General features: G+C 52.5%; 1 protein-coding gene across 1 annotated transcript in view; it reads left to right on the top strand.

The window, feature by feature from the left end:
- Positions 1-20,105, top strand: part of sv2ca (synaptic vesicle glycoprotein 2Ca) — a 429,473-nt gene that overhangs the window by 296,354 nt on the left and 113,014 nt on the right. The window contains 2 exon segments of the mRNA XM_072516044.1: positions 12,997-13,130; positions 15,575-15,664. Coding sequence (XP_072372145.1) covers positions 12,997-13,130; positions 15,575-15,664 — 224 coding nt within the window.

Here is a 20,105-nt window from a genome sequence, read left to right as displayed (position 1 = left end):
ATGCTGTACATTTCTTTGTTCTTTGTTCCTTGAGCACCCTACCTAGGTCCACCTCCCCGCCCTATTCTGTAACCCAACTTAACCTGCATACCTTTGGACACTAAGGGGCAGTTTAACATGGCCAATCCACCTAACCTGCACAATGTACGTCATTGGATTGTGGGAGGAAACCGGAGTAACCAGAAGAAACCCACTCGGACAGTCTTAGAAAGTGCAAACCCCACACAGACAGTCACCCGAGGCTGGAATTGAAACCAGGTCCTTGGCGCTGTGAAGCTGCAGTGCTAACCACTGCTGCATTATCATTCTCTGTATATAGTTCTTTTTTGTTAATCAATAGTTAATAAATAGTTCTGCAGTTAGTCTGTTTGGTGATCACCATTCCTTCATGGATATTAGAAAATGAGCTGGATTTTCGAATCCTGATTACAGTCCCTCTGGCTGTGTGCGACGAGGTCTGGGTCACGTTTTGCTGTGATGCTTTCACAGTTGGATAGCCAGCTGGCACACATTTTCAAAGCTCACAAGTGAATATTAGCCGTGAGGGGCTTGTAGAGGTACATTTCTGGGAGGGAATCTACGTCTTTGGAAAAGGCAGAAAGAAGAGATAATTGGAAGGAAATAAATTGATTAAAAAATGGTCAGATACATTACAATTCATATGGTTTGCCTGTAATGTACTGCACCTCACGTACTGCTGGCCTCCCTGTCGCAGTGATTCATTTGGTCATTTTGGGTAATCAGTAGAGTGAGAAGGTGATATTGAGCGAGAGGAATACTCAGACTGTCTCTGGGGCTACTCGAGTTCTGTTCTGTGCAGTGGTCCATGGAAATTGCTCCCTGGATACAGACTAACCAATGGCTTTAACAATCTGTGACACTGCAGGAACTCGGGGCTAGACTGAAGATTAATGATTTGCCAAGTATGTACACGCTGCGGCACTTGCAAAAAGCAACAGTGATATTTAACCCTGTGTTGCAATCCTCATTTCATTTGGGAATAAAGTTACATTGACAAGACCAGTAAATCTTTGGGTCCTGGCTTTTGTTACTGTCATGAGGGAGACAGATGTGGTTCATCCACTTTACATCAATAAGCCTGTCCTTTAGCAATCACTATAATGGGAACTGAGAATGTACAAAACCACAATGCACTCTTTGCTGAAGGTTTATTGATTAATGTAAAATAGCAATTACAGTGCGAATACTGTTTGACTTATATTCATGTATTACTCAGTTAATTAAAAAATGCTTTGAAAGGTTTATTTGTTTAATATCAGCAGGGTTAATCAGAACACCGTCCTGCTTTCCGAATATACATTATGTTTACCCGTTTAGATTACATCATGGGGTGAAATTAGTCTTCTGCAGTAACACAAAACAGCTGACATGAATCGGCATTTTACACCCCACACAATTTTCTTTTCCAGTGAGCTCAATGGAAGAAGTATAAAACAGGCTTTTGAAACAGAACTGTAAATATGACTGGGGGTACTGAGAACGAATGTAAATCACTTGGGACAGAGGTCACTGACGAACAGGACTTGGTGCAAGATGGGATAGTAAAGGTTTGGATTAACTGAAGTTGGCGGATGATAGGAGGTCAGCCAAAGGAGGTAAAACCCGAACAAATGCAGTGAGATGGGGGTCAACATCAAGACTATGATGGGTTTGATCCTCACCTCATCTGACGATCATACATGTGCGCTTCTGCCAGGAATGATTGGATTGTGACCGCATGTGTCTAGAAAAAGCGCTAGAGGGAAAGAGAACACAGGACATTCAATGTGATGCAAACAGTGTTCAAACCATGTCATATTATCAGTTCAACGCATTGCATCATTTCAGTACATTCCTCAGCAGATCTTTGGCCTATATAAAGGAATAAATTAGCTCTGGAGTCGGTCTGTTGACCAGTAGAGAAGAACTGATTTTGTAGTCATTTTGTTGACTGCGCCACTGCGGAACCAGCCACCCTTCCCTTTGCGGCTGCAGTCAAAGCTTCACAGAGTTGGCTGACAGACAATCAGATGAGAGAAAACCTTTGAGCGCCCTTGCAGTTAATGTTGCCTCTCTCTCCGCAGATCAACGTACGGGACTTTCTTTCACAGACCAAATGAACATTTTTCTAACCTTTGTACGATGCAGATTTTAAAAGTATCTCTCACCCCCGATGATGCAGTTGGCAAGATGGTTTCAGATTCAGTTCCTGATCTGAGGTAACTGACATCAGCTCGGTGGCAGGAGAGCTTTTCTAATTGTCCTTAGTGCCCTTGGCTAGGTGAGGTGGGGCACGGGGGTGCAGCAGGGAGAGGGGGGATCAGTGATTAGAACATAAAACAGTACAGCACAGTACAGGCCCTTCGGCCCACAATGTTGTGCCAACCATTTATCCTAATCTAAGATCAACCGAACCTACACCCCTCGATCATACATGGGGGTGCTGCTGTCCATGTGCCTGTCCAAGAGTCGCTTAAATGTCCCTAATGACTCTGACTCCACCACCTCTGCTGGCAGTGCATTCCACACACCCACCACTCTCTGTGTAAAGAACCTACCTCTGACATCTCCCCTTTACCTTCCTCCAATTACCTTCAAATTATGGCCCCTCGTGACAGCCATTTCCGCCCTGGGGAAAAGTCTCTGGCTATCCACTCTATCCATGCCTCTCATCACCTTGTACACCTCTATCAAGTCACCTCTCTTCCTTCTTCGCTCCAGTGGGAAAAGCCCTAGCTCCCTCAACCTTTCTTCATAAGACATGCCCTCCAGTCCAGGCAGCATCCTGGTAAATCTCCTCTGAACCCTCTCCAAAGCATCCACATCCTTCCTATAATGAGGCGACCAGAACTTTCCAGATTGTTACTGGAAAGTTCACAGACAAAGGGAATTGCGTTTCCAACATTCTTTCCACAGTACCATGGGTGAAAAATGCACTTCTGTTTTTCTCAGCCAGATAGTGTGCATCGTGTGTCTCAGTCTCAGTGGATTGGGACAATAATTGTATACAGCTTAAATGACTATTGTTATCCAGCCAAACAAATGGTTTTATTGAGATCGGCTGAGACTATCAGCAAGTAGTTTAACATATGGATTTTCAGAATGAGAACCAAAAATTCTAAAACTTAAGCTATTTGACTAATTTACAGGTATTCCACCAGCAATATTTAGCCTTACTTAAAAATGTTCCATTGAATGGCAGGGTGGGCTTGAAAGGCTGAATTGCCTACTCCAGCTTCTATTTCTTACGTTCTTATATCAATGGCACTAAAATAAGCAGGACAGTAAGTTGTGAAGAGGGCATGAGGAGTCTGCAAAGGGAGATAGACAGGTTAAGTAAGTGGGGACACATTGGCAGATGGTGTACAATGTGGAAAAATGTGAACTTGTCCACATTGGCAGGAAGAATAGAAAAGCAGCGTATTATTTAAACAGAGAGAGATTGCGGAACTCCGCAGCACAGAAGGATCTGGGTGTGGACATCTGGACATGAATCACAACAGATTAATATGCAGGTACAGCAAATGATTAGGAAGGCAAATGGAATGTTGTTATTTATTGCAAGGGGAATGGAATAGAAAAGTAGGGATGTTCTGCTACAGTTGTACAGAACATTGTTGAGACCACGGGCGAGATTCTCCGACCCCCAGCCAGGTCGGAGAATCGCCGGGGGCTGGCGTGAATCCCGCCCCTGCTGGTTGCCAAATTCTCCGACACCAGAGATTCGGCGGGGGCGGGAATCGCGCCGTGCCGGTTGGCGGGCCCCCCCCCGGCGATTCTCCAGCCCGGATGGGCCAAAGTACCGCTGCTAGAATGCCTGACCCGCCGGCGTGGATTAAACCACCTCTCTTACCGGCGGGACAAGGCGGCGCGGGCGGGCTCCGGGGTCCTGGGGGGGGCGCGGGGCGATCTGGCTCCGGGGGGTGCCCCCACGGTGGCCTGGCCCGCGATCGGTCTCCACCATGGCGGAGGCGGAAGAGACTCCCTCCACTGCGCATGCGAGGGGATGCCGTGAGCGGCCGCTGACGCTCCCGCGCATGCGCCGCCCGGCAATGTCATTTCCGCGCCAGCTGGCGGGGCGGAAATCAGTCCGGCTCGGGCCTAGCCCCTCAAGGTTAGGGCTTGGCCGGTCACGATGCGGAGGATTCCGCACCTTTGGGGCGGCGCGATGCCGGACTGATTTGCGCCGTTTTTGGCGCCGGTCGGCGGACATCGCGCCGATTAAGGAGAATTTCGCCCCACATCTGTGTACAGTTTTGGACTCCATGGGTGGGATTCTCCCATCTGAAGGCAGAGCGTTGACGCCATCGTAAAAACTAGAGAGTTTAACGACGGCGTCATCGGACTGCTAAGTGTAGCGCTCCTCTGCCCAAAGGGAGGCCAGCATGGCACTGGAGTGACCCACGCCGCTCCAGCTGCCGATACCGGTGTCAAATGGGCGCCGTGGGTCTGAGCATGCGTGCTGCGACCGGCGCGAATGCACGGTAGCCTCCTTCTCCACACCGGCCCCAACGCAACATGGCGTAGGCCTACAGGAGCCGGCGCGGGGCAAAAGTGGCCCCCACCACGAGAGGCCGGCCCGCCGATCGGTGGTGGAGAATTCGGCAACCGGCGGGGGGGGATTCACGCCAGCCTCCGGCGATTCTCCGACCCGGCGGGGGGTCGGAGAATCTCGCCCCATGTGAACAGCGCCGGCGGAACTCGGGCTTTTTTGGGCGGCCACTCGAGCCATCCCGGGTGGAGAATCTCCAGCTCCGCTCACCGGAGAATCGGCGGACCAGCGTCGGGGCGGCGTTGCACGATTCGCGCCCGGCACGGCGATTCTCCGACCCGGCGTGGGCTGAGAGAATCCCGTCCCACATTTCAGAAAGGTTGGAATTGAATTAAAAGCAGTTCAGATAAGATTCAGTCAATTGATTCCTGGGATAAGGGCATCGTGAGGGAATGATTGACAGATTGGGCCTGTATCCATTGGAGTTTAGAAGAAAGAGAAGTGATCTTGGGCGAAATTCTCCCCCAACGGCGCGATGTCCGCCGACTGGCGCCCAAAACGGCGCAAATCAGATGGGCATCGCGCCACCCCAAAGGTGCGGAATGCTCCGCATCTTTGGGGGCCGAGCCCCAACCTTGAGGGGCTAGGTCGGCGCCGGATGAAATTCCGCCCCGCCAGCTGGCGGAAAAGGCCTTTGGTGCCCCGCCAGCTGGCGCGGAACTGACATCTTACGGACGGCGCATGCGCGGGAGCGTCAGCGGCCGCTGACAGCTTCCCACGCATGCGCAGTGGAGGGAGTCTCTTCTGCCTCCGCCATGGTGGAGACCGTGGCGGAGGCGGAAGGGAAAGGGTGCCCCCACAGCACAGGCCCGCCCGCGGATCGGTGGGCCCCGATTGCGGGCCAGGCCACCGTGGGGGCACCCCCTGGGCCAGATTGCCCCGCGCCCCCCCCAGGACCCCGGAACCCGCCCGCGCCGCCTTGTCCCGCCGGTAAGGTAGGTGGTTTAATTTACGCCGTCGGGACAGGCAATTTCTGAGCGGGACTTCGGCCCATCCAGGCCGGAGAATCGCGCGGGGGGTGGAGGGGGGGGGGCCCGCCAACCGGTGCGGCGTGATTCCCGCCCCCGCCGAATCTCCGGTGCCGGAGACTTCGGCAACCAGTGGGGGCGGGATTCACGCCAGCCCCCGGCGATTCTCCGACCCGGCGGGGGGTCGGAGAATCTCGCCCCTAATTGGAATACATGCGATCCTGAGGGGGCTTGGCGGAGTGGATACTGACAGGGTAGTTTCCTTTGTGAACTAGAGGACACAGGTTAAAAATAAGGGCCGTGATTCTCCGGAGCCACTAACCCCAGGCAGACAGCAAAGGTTTTCAAGGCTACAGAGGAAAGACTTTTACCTTCATCTGACAGATCATTGATATTGTCATGCTGGGAGAGACATCAAAGAGTTCCAACACATCAGAAGGAACTTTTAACTGCAGCTGGCAATAATGAAAGATACTTGAATGATTTTCAAAGCTACAGAGGGAAGACCTGCCATACCACCCCTTTCCCAGGAAAGACCCCCGACCTGAGCCTCTCCAGCCCAGACCGACCCCCATCTCCCCTGAAGATTTCATCTTGGCACTCTGAAGATAAGCATAGAGAGGATACTCGTCCCCTTGCCCCCCCCCCCCCCTCCCCCCCCCACTCTGAGTACACGGTCCAGGTTGGCACTGTCAAGAGGTGAACCTGAAGGAGGACTGAATGGGAGGGCCGAGGAAGAGGCTTGAAGGAGGAGAGGCCTGAAGGGGGTGCCTGAAAGGAGGGGGCATTTGGTGAGCCCATAACGAGGTGTTACTCACTTGGGGGATGCCTTGCCAGCAATTGGAGGGGGTGGGGGGTGGGGTGAGGGGGAAGTGCTGTATTATTCTGAGATTGGGATACCTTTGAAGAGCGGGACATGTCAGCAGGTTTAGGCCACATCCCTCTCAAAGCCAGTGCGATACCCACCCCTCTCCACAAAAGATTTAGTGTCATTGAATCCCACCTCAGCAGTATTGCCAAGGCCAGCTGGAAACATGCCAGTGTTCCTGTAGCACCATCGATCACACACGAGGCGAGACGTAAAGAACTTCAATCGAGGCTTTATTGAGCAGACTTGTCCAGACTCGTTCCCCAGCAGCTCAGTCACAGAATGCAGCTGCGGGGATGAACCCAGGTTCTTATACCCCGCCTATCTGGGTGGAGCCCAGTAGGCAGCGGATCCAATCGGGATCCAGCATCTGTCCTCCAATAGCTCCTCGGCATTCATGGTGTACCGTATTACCCCGAATACATACCACCACATTCTCCCCTTGTTAAAAAAGAACCCGGCGGGGTGGTGGGTGGTATGGTGGTAGGGGTTTACAGGGTCAGTGCCTTAACCATTGAACTATATACAATCATGCCGCTTTTACTGGGCCACTGAATTATTCACATTTTACCCAATTTGCAGCGTTAACTATTTACAACAATGCCGCTTTACTGGGCCACTGAATTACATACATCTTAAGTCAATTCGATGAGTCGAGATGGTGCTCTGGTCGCCCTTTCCGATCGTCTCAGCCCGGGTGGTGGTGGTGGTGCTGGCTCGGGTCCGGTCGACTCTGTGAGCATCGCGCTGTCCCCCTCTGTCTCCTTACCCCTGGATGGACCTGGGAGGAGAACCGATCCCCCCGGGAAGGGGGTGGCTGTGGGGTGCACCGGCGGGAGTGAGGGGGAGGTGATTTGTGTTGGTGGGGGGGGGGAGCTCCGGCGGGTGCCAGGATCCGCAGAGAGACCGTGTCCTGTCGGCCGTCTGAGTACGCCACGTAGGCGTACTGCGGGTTTGCGTGGAGTAGGTGTACCTTCTCCACCAGTGGGTCTGATCTGTGCGCCCCACATGTTTCCGGAGCAGGATGGGTCCTGGGGCTGCCAGCCAGGTCGGAAGTGACGTTCCAGAAGCGGACCTCCTAGAGAAGACAAGGAGGCGCTCGTGAGGCGTTTGGTTAGTGGTGGTACACAGCAGGGACCAGATAGAGTGAAGGGCATCCGGGAGGACTTCCTGCCAGCGGGAAGTTGGGAGACTCCTAGACCGTAGGGCCAGTAGGACGGTCTTCCAGACCGTTCCGTTCTCCCTCTCTACCTGCCCATTCCCCCGGGGGTTGTAGCTGGTCATCCTGCTCGAGGCTATGCACTTACTGAGCAGGAATTGACGCAGCTCGTCACTCATGAAGGAGGACCCCCTGTCGCCATGGATGTAGGCGGGGAAACCGAACAGGGTAAAGATGGTGCCGAGGGCTTTAATGACCGTGGTCGCGATCATGTCAGGGCAGGGGATGGCGAAGGGGAAACGGGAGTATTCGTCAACGACGTTAAGAAAGTACATGTTGCGATCGGTGGAGGGGAGGGGGCCTTTGAAGTCCAAACTGAGGCGTTCAAAGGGACGGGAAGCCTTTATCAGGTGCGCTCTATCTGGCTTGAAAAAATGCGGTTTGCATTCTGCGCAGATTTGGCAGTTCCTGGTGGCTGTTCGGACGTCCTCGACGGAGTACGGGAGGTTGCGGGCGTTTATGAAGTGGTAGAAACGAGTGACCCCCGGGTGGGAGAGGTCCTCGTGGAGGGCTTGGAGACGGTCCACTTGTGCGTTGGCACAAGTCCCGCGAGATAGGGCATCGGACGGCTCATTCAGCTTTCCGGGACGGTACAAGATCTCATAATTGTAGGTGGAGAGTTCGATCCTCCACCGCAGGATCTTGTCGTTTTTTATCTTGCCCCGCTGTGCATTATCGAACATGAAGGCTACCGACCGTTGGTCAGTGAGGAGAGTGAATCTCCTACCGGCCAGGTAATGCCTCCAATGTCGCACAGCTTCCACTATGGCTTGGGCCTCCTTTTCTACTGAGGAGTGGCGAATTTCTGAAGCGTGTAGGGTCCGGGAGAAAAAGGCCACGGGTCTGCCCGTTTGGTTGAGTGTGGCCGCCAGAGCTACGTCGGACGGGTCGCTCTCGACTTGGAAGGGGAGGGACTCGTCGATGGCGTGCATCGTGGCCTTTGCGATATCCGCTTTGATGCGGCTGAAGGCCTGGCGGGCCTCTGTCAACAGAGGAAAAGTAGTGGACTGGATTAGTGGGCGGGCCTTGTCTGCGTACTGGGGGACCCACTGGGCGTAATAAGAAAAGAAGCCCAGGCAGCGTTTCAGGGCTTTGGTACAGTGGGGGAGAGGGATCTCCATGAGGGGGCGCATGCGTTCGGGGTCGGGGCCTATCACTCCATTACGCACTACGTAGCCAAGGATGGCTAGACGGTTGGTGCTAAACACGCATTTTTCCTCGTTGGAGGTGAGGTTGAGGGCGTTAGCGGTCTGGAGGAATTTTTGGAGGTTGGCGTCGTGGTCCTGCTGGTCATGGCCGCAGATGGTGACGTTGTCGAGGTACGGGAACATGGCCCGTAAACCGTGCTGGTCGACCATTCGGTCTATCTCCAGTTGGAAGACCGAGACTCCGTTCGTGACGCCGAATGGAACCCTTAAGAAGTGGTATAGCCGCCCGTCTGCTTCGAAGGCAGTGTTCTTGCGGTCACCTGGGCGGATGGGGAGCTGGTGGTAGGTGGACTTAAGGTCCACGGTGGAGAAGACCTTGTACTGTGCAATCCGATTGACCATGTCGGATATGCGGGGAAGAGGGTACGCATCTAGCTGCGTGTACCTGTTGATGGTCTGACTGTAGTCTACTACCATCCTTTGCTTCTCCCCTGTCTTCACTACTACCACCTGGGCTCTCCAGGGACTATTGCTGGCCTGGATTATGCCTTCCTTCAGCAGCCGCTGGACATCGGACCTGATAAACGTCCGGTCCTGGGTGCTGTACCGTCTGCTCCTAGTGGCGACGGGTTTGCAATCCGGGGTGAGGTTCGCAAACAGGGAGGGCGGTTCGACCTTGAGTGTCGCGAGGCCGCAGATAGTCAGTGGGGGTATAGGGCCGCCAAATTTGAATGTTAAGCTTTGGAGGTTGCATTGGAAGTCCAACCCCAGGAGGGTGGGAGCGCAGAGGTGGGGAAGGACATACAGCCGGTAATTTTTGAACTCTCTCCCCTGCACCGTTAGGTTTGCGATGCAGAACCCTTTGATTTCAACGGAGTGGGACCCCACCGCCAGGAAAACTTTTTGGGTGCTTGGCCGAATTACAAGGGAACAGCGTCTTACCGTGACCGGGTGAATAAAAATCTCCGTGCTCCCCGAGTCGATCAGACACGGCGTCTCATGCCCGTTCACCAGCACCTTTGTCGTTGTCGTCTGGAGCGTCCGGGGCCGCGACTGGTCGAGGGTCACCGATGCCAAACGTGGTTGGTGTAGCAGATCGTTGTCTTCAGGCAGTGTGGAGCCGTCCACGCTGGGGTCCTTGCCTGTCAGCCAAGATGGCGGCGTCCATGGATCGCACGCGGTCAGGGGTGGACAAAATGGCTGCTCCCATGAGTCGCACGCGGCCGGGGGTGTACAAAATGGCCACTCCCATGGATCGCACGCGGCCCGTGGGTAGGAAGATGGCGGCGCCCGACCCCCCTCGTGGTGTCCGGGGTCCAAAATGGCAGCGCCCGTGGGTCGCTGGTGGGGTTGAGCCCATGGTCCCATTTGTTCCCCGGAGATAGCGGCGACCCCCGGGGACTGGCACACCGCTGTGTAGTGCCCCTTTTTACCGCAGCTTTTGCAGGTGGCCGAGCAGGCCGGGCAGCGCTGGCGGGGGTGTTTAGGCTGCCCGCAAAAATAGCAGTGGGGCCCCCCCGGGTGGTCTGGGATTCTGGCTGCGCACGCTTGCGGAGGGGTGGGGGTTGCCGGGGGGTCGGTCGCGGCGGGGGTCCACGGAGCCCAAGGGGCTGCAGCGCGGTCGGGGGCATAGGCGCGGGCGTTTTGGGAGGCCACGTCGAGGGAGGCTGCAAGGGTCCGTACCTCTGTGAGTCCGAGAGAGTCTTTCTCTAAAAGTCTCTGGCGAATTTGCGACAATGCCAAACCTGCTACGTAAGCGTCTCTGATCAGGAGGTCCGTATGTTCGTTCGCCGTAACCGCTGGGCAGTTGCAGTTTCATCCCAGGATTGTTAGAGCATTGAAGAAATCGTCTAGCGATTCCCCGGGGATTTGTTGTCTCGTCGCGAGCTGGTAGCGTGTGTAGACCTGGTTGACGGGCTTAATGTAGATCTCCTTCAGCAAGTTGAGCGCCGCTGGGAATTCTTCCGCATCCTCGATGAGTGAGTAGATTTTGGGACTCACCCTGGAATGCAGGACCTGCATCTTCTGGTCTTCTGTTGGTCTGCCGGGGGCCGTTCAGAGGTATCCCTCAAAGCACGCCAGCCAGTGCTTAAACGCCGATGTTGCGTTAGCTGCTTGGGGGCCGATTCGCAGGCACTCCGGGGCGATCCGGAGCTCCATATTCCTTTTTAAGTCTGCTCAATAAATTGTAGCACCATCGATCACACACGAGGTGAGACGTAAAGAACTTCAATCGAGGCTTTATTGAGCCGACTTGTTCAGACTCGTTCCCCAGCAGCTCAGTCACAGAATGCAGCTGCGGGGATGAACCCAGGTTCTTATACCCCGCCTATCTGGGTGGAGCCCAGTAGGCGGCGAATCCAATCGGGATCCAGCATCTGTCCTCCAATGGCTCCTCGGCATTCATGGTGTACCGTATTACCCTTAATACATACCACCACAGTTCCCGCTGGCAGCAGCAATTCATTTTTAATCGATTGAATCGCAGCCAAGGTGTACATGTAAGATGGAAGTGAGGAGAAATTTATTTCTTTTATAGGGTTGTGAGTCTGTGGAACTGTCTCCTCCAGAGAGCCGTAGCGCAAGGCCATAGGATCATAGAATCATAGAATTTACAGTGCAGAAGGAGGACATTTGGCCCATCGAGTCTGCACCGGCCCTTGGAAAGAGCCTCCACCCTCTCCCTGTAACCCAGTAACCCCACCTAACCTTTTTTGGACACTAAGGGCAATTTAGCATGGCCAATCCACCCAACCTGCACATCGTTGGACCACGGGAGGAAACTGGAACACCCGGAGGAAACCTCATCATTGAATAGTTTTAAGAAATAGGTAGATAAATTCTTGATTAACAAGGGAATCAAAGGCTATCAGGGGGTCGGGAGAAAGTCGTGTTGAGACCACAGTCAGATCAGACATGATCTTATTGAATGCCTGGGCTGCTTGCGGAGTTTGGGATGGAGGCTGACAGCAACCCTGGATCCCAGAACACCACAGCAGTGGTGCGGGGAGCACCAATACGTGGACCTTCAAGATTCACTCTCATCGAGTGGGTCCACCGTCCTGCATCAGAATGTTCCTGAAGATCCATCTTCTTTCTCAGGAAGTCTATCCTTTTTCTTCAGCAATGTGTCAGTGATGTTGTGAGTCTTTCCAATATGGCACCCAGATACGATGGTGGGACGCGCCACAGAATACAGTGCTAAACCTCCGGGTGCATAATTGATGATGTCAGGGCCAGAGATGGTGTGATTCTTCGCTGGCATGGTCCCCGTTCCCGCCCCTGCATAGGATTTAGCCCCAGGGTAGGTGCTCATCCCCTTGTGGGAGAGTCCAGGACCAGAGGGCATAATCTTAAAATAAGGGGTCGCCCATTTAAAACAGAGATGAGGAACAATCTCTTCCCTCAGAGGGTAGTGAATCAGCAGAGAGCTGTAGAGCTTGGGCCGTTAAGTATGTTCAAGACTGAGATAGACAGATTTTTAATCAGGAAGGGAATCAAGGGTTACGGTGATAAGGCAGGAAAGTGGAGTTGAGGATTATCAGGTCAGTCACGATCTCATTGAATGGTGGAGCAGACTTGATGGGCCGAAAAGCCTACTTCTGCTTTTATGTCTTAATGGTTGATGCACTATCAATTACTACAAAGACGAGAGTAGTGAATAATCGAGGCTTTATTGAGCAAAGATGTGTGGCCTCCTGTAGCTGCCACCAGAATGGCTGCAGCCCCGGCGAACACACACATTTATAGGCCGCCTACTGGGCGGAGCCAGCAGGCAGGGATTTACCCATGTACCTCTAGTACAGGAGTCTTACCGTACTACATCTAATATACATCTAATACAGTTAGTGGTGACGACCACAATGGTCTTAAGGGAGAATTCCACCCTGTGTCAATTACCTTTTCATAAACTGGTGGCAATTAATTGAAGCTGTTTACTTACGATGAACAATAACCTCCATTGCTAGCAGAAATATAACACTGTTTGGGTGACAGATGTATCACATTGATCATCTAGCTGGCTCCTTTAAAAAGCAGTTGCTTCATACACTTTGACCAATCCCTGAATGACCCTCAATATTGTGAACAACCCCTTTTTTTTAATGACAAGCGAGTAATAAAAGATGTCCGAATGAGTTGGATTTGTGGAGACAGCTCTCTCTTGTTAACGGAGTGATAACTGCTGAAAGACATGGATTAGTAAAACTGAAGTTCTCAGAATGTGCTCTTTCCCTCTGCAGGTTGGAGTTTCAGTATGGGCTCTGCATACCAGTTCCACAGCTGGCGTGTGTTCGTCATTGTCTGTGCTCTTCCCTGCGTCTCCTCTGTTGTTGCACTCACGTTCATGCCTGAGAGTCCCAGATTCCTGCTGGAGGTAAGGTACTCAAAACCAGGGCAAAATTCCTGGGGTTGTGTTTAAACTCATTACAATCTGTGATAAGGTACGTTTTCCTCAGGAACATTTATGGATAGAAAGTAACTATTTTCTATTTCTTTCTAGTTTACTTTCTCCCCCCCCCCCCCGCCCACCCCCTTCTTTCCTGAAGGCACTGACACAACCTTTTGGTGGCTATATTTGTGCTTGATCTCAGAAGTATTAGTTAGATATTTTACCATGTGGGGAACAATCTCTAGGCTCAAACCTACCATCATTCAACAGCTGCACTTAGCAACAGGGCAATCGCTTAATTAGAACAACAACTCACATTTACATAGCACTGTTAATGTAATAAGATGTCATTCATGGGTGCTAAACAGGGGCATTATAAAGCAAAATTTGACATCAAGCCACATACTGTGGGGTAGATGACCAAAAGTCATCAAAACTGGCCAAAATTGATTAATTTTGCCTTACACAATACTTCCGTAATTTTAATATTAATAATTTACTCCCTGCAACTCCAAACCTCATTTCAGCCTTGGTCCAAATTTGGACAGAAGAGCTAAATTCTGCAGGTGTGGTGAGTATTAGAATCATAGAATCATAGAATTTACAGTGCAGAAGGAGGCCATTCGGCCCATCGAGTCTGCACCGGCTCTTGGAAAGGGCACCCTACCCAAGGTCAACACCTCCACCCTATCCCCACAACCCAGCAACCCCACCCAACACTAAGGCCAATTTTGGACACTAAGGGCAATTTATCATGGCCAATCCACCTAACCTGCACATCTTTGGACTGTGGGAGGAAACCAGAGCACCCGGAGGAAACCCACGCACACACGGGGAGGATATGCAGACTCCGCACAGACAGTGACCCAAGCCGGAATCGAACCTGGGACCCTGGAGCTGTGAAGCAATTGTGCTAACCACCATGCTACCGTGCTGCCCGTACAAGGGCAGTGTAGCTGCCCTTGACATCAAACCAATATTTGACCAAGTGCAGCATCAAGAAGACTTAGCAAAATTGAAATCATTGTGAATCAGGAACAAAAATCTCCTCTGGTTGGAGTCAAATATAGGCTAAAGGAGGATCGTTGTTGTGATGAACGGTTACTGCCTTATCATCATGTAAGGTGATGTCCCCTTTAAGACCGGGCTTGGAACCCTGGGGACTCCGCCTCTGGCTCCGCCCATCTGGGAGCCACACATAAAGGCCTGCCTCATAGTCTGTGTAACAGTCAGCTCTCGTCTCTAGCTGTAGTATAGTTATTAGTCTAATAAAGCCTTCTTTACAGTTTAATCTCTAAGCATCATTATTGAGGGTACCTCAGTTGTGGTTTTTGGAGGCAAATGATCTTAGGCCCAGGGCATAGCTAAAGGAATTCCTCAGTGTAGTGTTTTAGGCCAAACCATCTTCAGCTGCTTCAAAACTGACCTTCCCTCTCAGGTTAGGTCTGAAATAGGGATTTTCTCTGGTGATTGCACAATGTTCAGCCCCATTCATGATGATTCTCAGAAAAAGATGCAGCCATGCTACATGGAGCAAGAGCTGGACACAATTCAGGTTGAAGTAGATAAGTAGCAAATAGCATTCGGACGAACATATGAAAAATCACGACACAAATCCCACACAATGACCATTTCCAACAAGAGAGAACCTAACTGTCTCTCCTTGACATGGCATTACCTGTCATCAACATTCTGGAGTTTACTTTTCACCAGAAAGTTAACTGGACTAGCAGATGGATACAGTGGCTAAAAGAGCAGGTCAGAGGCTGTAAAATCTATTGGGAATAATTCACCCCTGACTCCCCATAGCTTGCTCACCATCCACAGTACACATGTCAGGAGTGTGATGGAATGCTCTACAAATGTCTGGATGCGTGCAACTCCAGCAACACTAAAGAAGCTTAACACCATCCGGGGAAAGCAGCCCGCTTGATTTTCAACCAATGCACCAACCTAAATATTCACTCCCTTCACTGCTCGCACACCGTGGCAACAGCTTGTACCATCTGCAAGATGCACTGCAGCAATTTGCCAAAGATTCTTCTACAGCACCTTCTAAGCCTACAACCTCTAAAAAAACAAAAGGGAGCAGATGCATGGGAACGCCACCCCTTTGAGCCATGCACCATTATCACTTGGAACTATACCGCTCATCCTTCACTGCTGCTGGGCCCAAAGGCTGGAACTCTCTCACAGCTCTGTTGATGTATCTTCTCCACATGCAATGGTTCAAGAAGGTGGATTACCATCACCTTCGCAAGGGCAATTAGGGATGGACAATAAATACAGGCCTTGCAAATTATGCCCACATTCCATGAATAAATCAATATCTTGGGTTCTAGATTGACAAAGATCTCATGCGTGCAATCAGTACAATTAGGAGATTGGTATTTCTGAAAATCAATACATTTAATTTTTTGTTTTTTTAGGTGGGGAAACATGATGAAGCCTGGATGATTCTGAAGCAAATCCACGACACCAATATGAGAGCACGGGGACAGCCCGAGAAAGTGTTCACTGTAAGTGTCAATGATGATGAATTCAAGGATAAGGAATGTGCTTGGCTTGGTAAATTCTAGGGTGTGCTTCTCCGGCCTTGGTACGCTTTTGCTCAAGCGTAACGAGGCCGGTGAATAGCAGGATAGGCCAAAACGAGATCCGTGGCAGGCGCCAAAAAGTTTGCGATGCAACCAGCCCGCTTCCATAGGCGAAATTGTGATCTCGCCGTAGCGTAGCGAGAAACCAATTATCACCACTTAAGCCCCATTTCCATACAATTAATGAAAGTGACCCCATATCCAGCGGCCTCCTGTCATTCAGCGGCCTCCCCAGCAGGTGGTCACACTGCCGTTGATTAGTACTCCTTTAGAAAAACATGAACCTGGCGGAAGGGCTTCTGTGGGGAGCCCAGGAGGTGAGTAGCCATCTTTGCTCACAGGCAACGAGCCTGGGGGCGCAGGGATTGCAAACCCAGTGCTTGATGGGGGTCAGGGACCATCGGCTGGGGGTGGGGGCCCATCTGCAGGGGTGGGCCTCCATTGGAGGATGGGGGGAGGCACTGGGTTGGGGGGGGCACCCGTTCGTGATCCATGCCTGCCCCTGGATCGCTTACCCATTCCGGGACCAACCCTTGTCCCTGCCCGCCTGCCTCAACAGCCACCTGTAACCCCCACTGACTGCCGAGGCCCCTGGCTTCACGGCTGAAGGCTATTGCGAATAGAGAATTGGCAATTGTGGTTAAGTGAGCACTTCACACAACCCAAGTGAATTCCCGTGGGTGTTCACGCCATGTAGCGTGTGGGAGTCATTGCCTAGCATCCCAATCGCACCCTGATTCCTGGGCACTGTGCTTGAACAATGCGGGAGACAACACCACACCTGCAACATCTGAAGACCCAGGGGTGGGACACAGCTCTGGGGACATGTCCAAGGCCGGAGGGTGGGTGAGCGCAACGGGTGGTAGGGAGGGGGGTCGATGCATAGAGAGATGGACAATAGATCCGGAGGTCAGTCCGCATTGTGGAAGGAAGTGACAGAGGCGTCATAATGGTTGTGAAAAAAGGTGTTTAATGTGCTGTACAATACCCCACTCCCCGGTGCAGCCCCTCCACCTCCCCAACCCCACCCCCCTCCCCTGGTGCCCTCAGTGATCCTTGATGTGCTTGGCCCTCCTAGCTCTACTGCTATGTCTAGGTGTTTCCCCAGGATGCACATTTGAGGTGGAGGCTGCCAGCTGCTTACCTTGCCCCATGACCTTTGATAACCCTGACGGGCGTCCTCTGAGGGTTCTGAGGCCGGAGAACCCCGGCTCACTTGTCAGCGACACATGCACAGCCGTGCCGTCCTGTCCCATGCGATGACCGAGAGACGTGGCTGATGTGTTGGGTGTTCTGGATCACAAACAGGTCACCAACACTGGAAGTGGTGCAACTCTATTTTATTATAAGGTTAACTATTAACATACTTGAACTGTGGGTAAATGCAATACCAGCTTTAACTGTTGACCCTTGCCTAGTCCTAACCAGGTGATGCACTCAGCACATGGTGAATGTCTGTGTTGCAGGCTGTGAGCTCTGTGCTCCGAGCTGGCTGCTACTAGAATGAGCGGAAACTTTCCTGTCCCCTGTCTTTATAGTGCGTGTGCTCTCACTGGTGATTGGCTGCGGTGTTGTGTATGCTGATTGGTCCCACTGCATGTCCATCAGTGTGTGTATGTGTGTGTCTGCACCATAATATACTGGTGTATATTATGACAGTGGCCTCATCAGAGAGGTGGAACTCAGGGGAGCTGGTGGCTACCGTCGCTACTCCATGGGACAGTTCCAGGTTGCCACTCAGCACCCCTTCCTCCTGGTTGATGTCTGTAGTGCCCTGGGGTTCACCTTGGGATGCAGGAGCAGCTGGTTCGAGTCCCGGCTGCCCCTGCATCACCTGGCTCTGCCAGCCCTGGCAGTTCCCCATGGTCTGCACTATTGTGTCGACGCCCTCAGTGATGCTCCTCAGTGACTGGGCCATGCCCTGCAGCTCCTTAGCCATGCCCACTTGCAGCTGGGACAAGCTCCGCAGCTTCTTGGCCTTGCCCATCTGAGAGAGGGACATATCCTGCAGGACCTCATCAAGGTCAGCCTGGTACTGGTTCACATCCCTCAGTGAGTCGGACATTCTGCCGAGACCCTCAGCCATTGCCATCACCATGGGTTCACAATGGAGATATACAATATAAAAGCAGAGACCATTCTAGAACCTTGGGCAGAATTTACCAACTGTTCACGCCAGCGGAATATTCCGGTGCCACCGACGGCACAGGGATTTCCAGGCAACGAGGGGTACAGACAACGGGAATTCCCGTTTTAATACACGGCGGGTTGCTCGGTAAATACCACCATTTATAACTCACTGGTTAGGCTTCAACCGGAATATTGTGGATAATTCAAGAAAATGTAAAGTCGTTGGAAAGGGACAGAAGGTGTTTACGAGAATGTCATCTGGGATGGAGGGACTATGAAGGTAAATGGAATGTTGGCCCGTAACTTCCTCAGAGTGGAAATCTCCGGCGGATTTCCACTCTGGATGGACTTACCCTCGCTGTAATTGCAAAGCCCCTGTTTCCAATCCTTTCTCATTCGGGCTGGGTGAGATAGGAGCAGTGAAGCACGCCCCGGCTGCGTTGGCAAGGAGTAACGAAGGAACGCTTTTATATTTGACGCCTCTATTGTGAACCCATGTAACTTATAACTTTGTTATGGCATTTATGGAGATCTTTTAAAGGATAATTTAAAGGTAGAAGGTAAGTGGTTCAAAGGCAAGTGGGCCTGGAGCCTACTCATTCTAGCACACGGTTAGTTCTCTGCATCCAGCTTCAAGAGCACCACGTTTGGGAAGAGAGGAGGTCAAACCTTCCAGTGACAGAGCTTGGCTTTGCTCTGGAGCTGATTGTATTTTCCAGGAAGAGCACCAACTTATAACAAATGTTGAGACTAATTCAAAATCGTTATACTGAGGAGAAAAGGACAGTGATTCTTGAAAATGAGCTGCTAGTAGTTTGTTTTCAGTTATGCTGCAGTTCTTTCCCTTGTTTATTGGAATGGTAATGTGGTCAATGGAAAATTCTCTTTGGATGCATGAGATGTAGGTGCAAGTCCACTAGTTCACTATGTCAGCTCTCATAACCGTCATGTCAACTGGTGGAAATGAAAGATGTTCTGATATTTTGAGGAATAGTGGCCGGGATTCTCTGAGCCTTCGCGCCGCAATCGCGCTTGGTGTGGGGGCAGAGAATGGGGCGTCAGACCCGCGATCGGGTCTGACGCCTTCGCGCGGGGACCGGAGAATCGCCAACAATCGCGCGCGTGCAGTCGACGCAGCGCCGGTCGGGGACCATTGAAAGAGGCCCGCGCGGCGATCCTCCGCCGGCAACTGGAGGAGTTTCCTGCTGGCTCCCTTCAAAACGGAGAATCACTCTGCCAGAGTGATTCATGCTCGTTTTTTCGCGGGCGTGGGGACATAGCCCCATTATGAGATAATTCCGTCCCTCATCTGAGAGAGGAGGAAGGTAACTGATGTTGAGCGAATGCACTTGAGCAGAATCAATTTGGAGTGTTCTGAGCAGTTTTAGGCCGGGTATTTTTTTTTTCCGTTCACGGGGCATGGGCGTCGCAGGCTGTTGCAGCATTTATTGCCCGTCCCTAATTGCCCTTGAGGCGGCAATTAAGAGTCAACCTCATCGCTGTGGTTCGGGAGTCACATACAGGCAGGCAGCGGGATTCTCTGACACCCCACTGGGTCGGAGAATCCCGCCCCGACGCCGGCTGCTGTATTCTCCGGCGCCGGTTTTCGGGCGGGGTTCACGCCACGCAGGCCGGGGGCCGTTGGCAGAGGCCCTCCCCGGCAATACTCCGGGCCCAGATGGGCGGAGCGGCCGTCCGTTTTTGGCCAGTCCTGACGGTGTGGATTAGACATGGTCCCACACGGCGGGATCTGGCAGGTAATCGGCTGGTGCATTCCTCGGGGGAGGGAGGGGGGCGCGTGGGGATCCGACCCTGGGGGGTGCCCCCACGGTGGCCTGGCCCGCGATCGGGGCCCACCGATCTGCGGGCGGACCTGTGCCGTGGGGGCACTTTTTCTTTCCGCACCGGCCCCTGTAGGGCTCCGACATGGCCGGCGCGGAGCAGACAACCCCTTGCGCATGTGCCAGAATACGGCAGCGGTTCCGCACATGCGCGGGATCACGCCGGCCCTTTGGCACATGCGCGGACTCGTGCCGTCCCTTTGGCGCCGGTTGGCACACGCCAACCCCTCCAGCGTCCACCAAGCCACCGGAAGTGCGGAGAATTACGCATTTTAAGGGGCTGTTGATGCCGGAGTGGTTTGCGCTGGTTTTCCCGCCGTCGCGGGGACATAGTCCCCGGAAAGGATAATCCCACCCCAGATTTCCTTCCCTAAAGGACATTAGTGAACAAG

The sequence above is a fragment of the Scyliorhinus torazame genome, chromosome 9 (assembly GCF_047496885.1).
Source record: "Scyliorhinus torazame isolate Kashiwa2021f chromosome 9, sScyTor2.1, whole genome shotgun sequence".
Classification (NCBI taxonomy): Eukaryota; Metazoa; Chordata; class Chondrichthyes; order Carcharhiniformes; family Scyliorhinidae; genus Scyliorhinus; species Scyliorhinus torazame.
The sequence above is the reverse complement of the archived record's forward strand: the minus strand, read 5'-3'. Positions and strand labels throughout refer to the sequence as shown.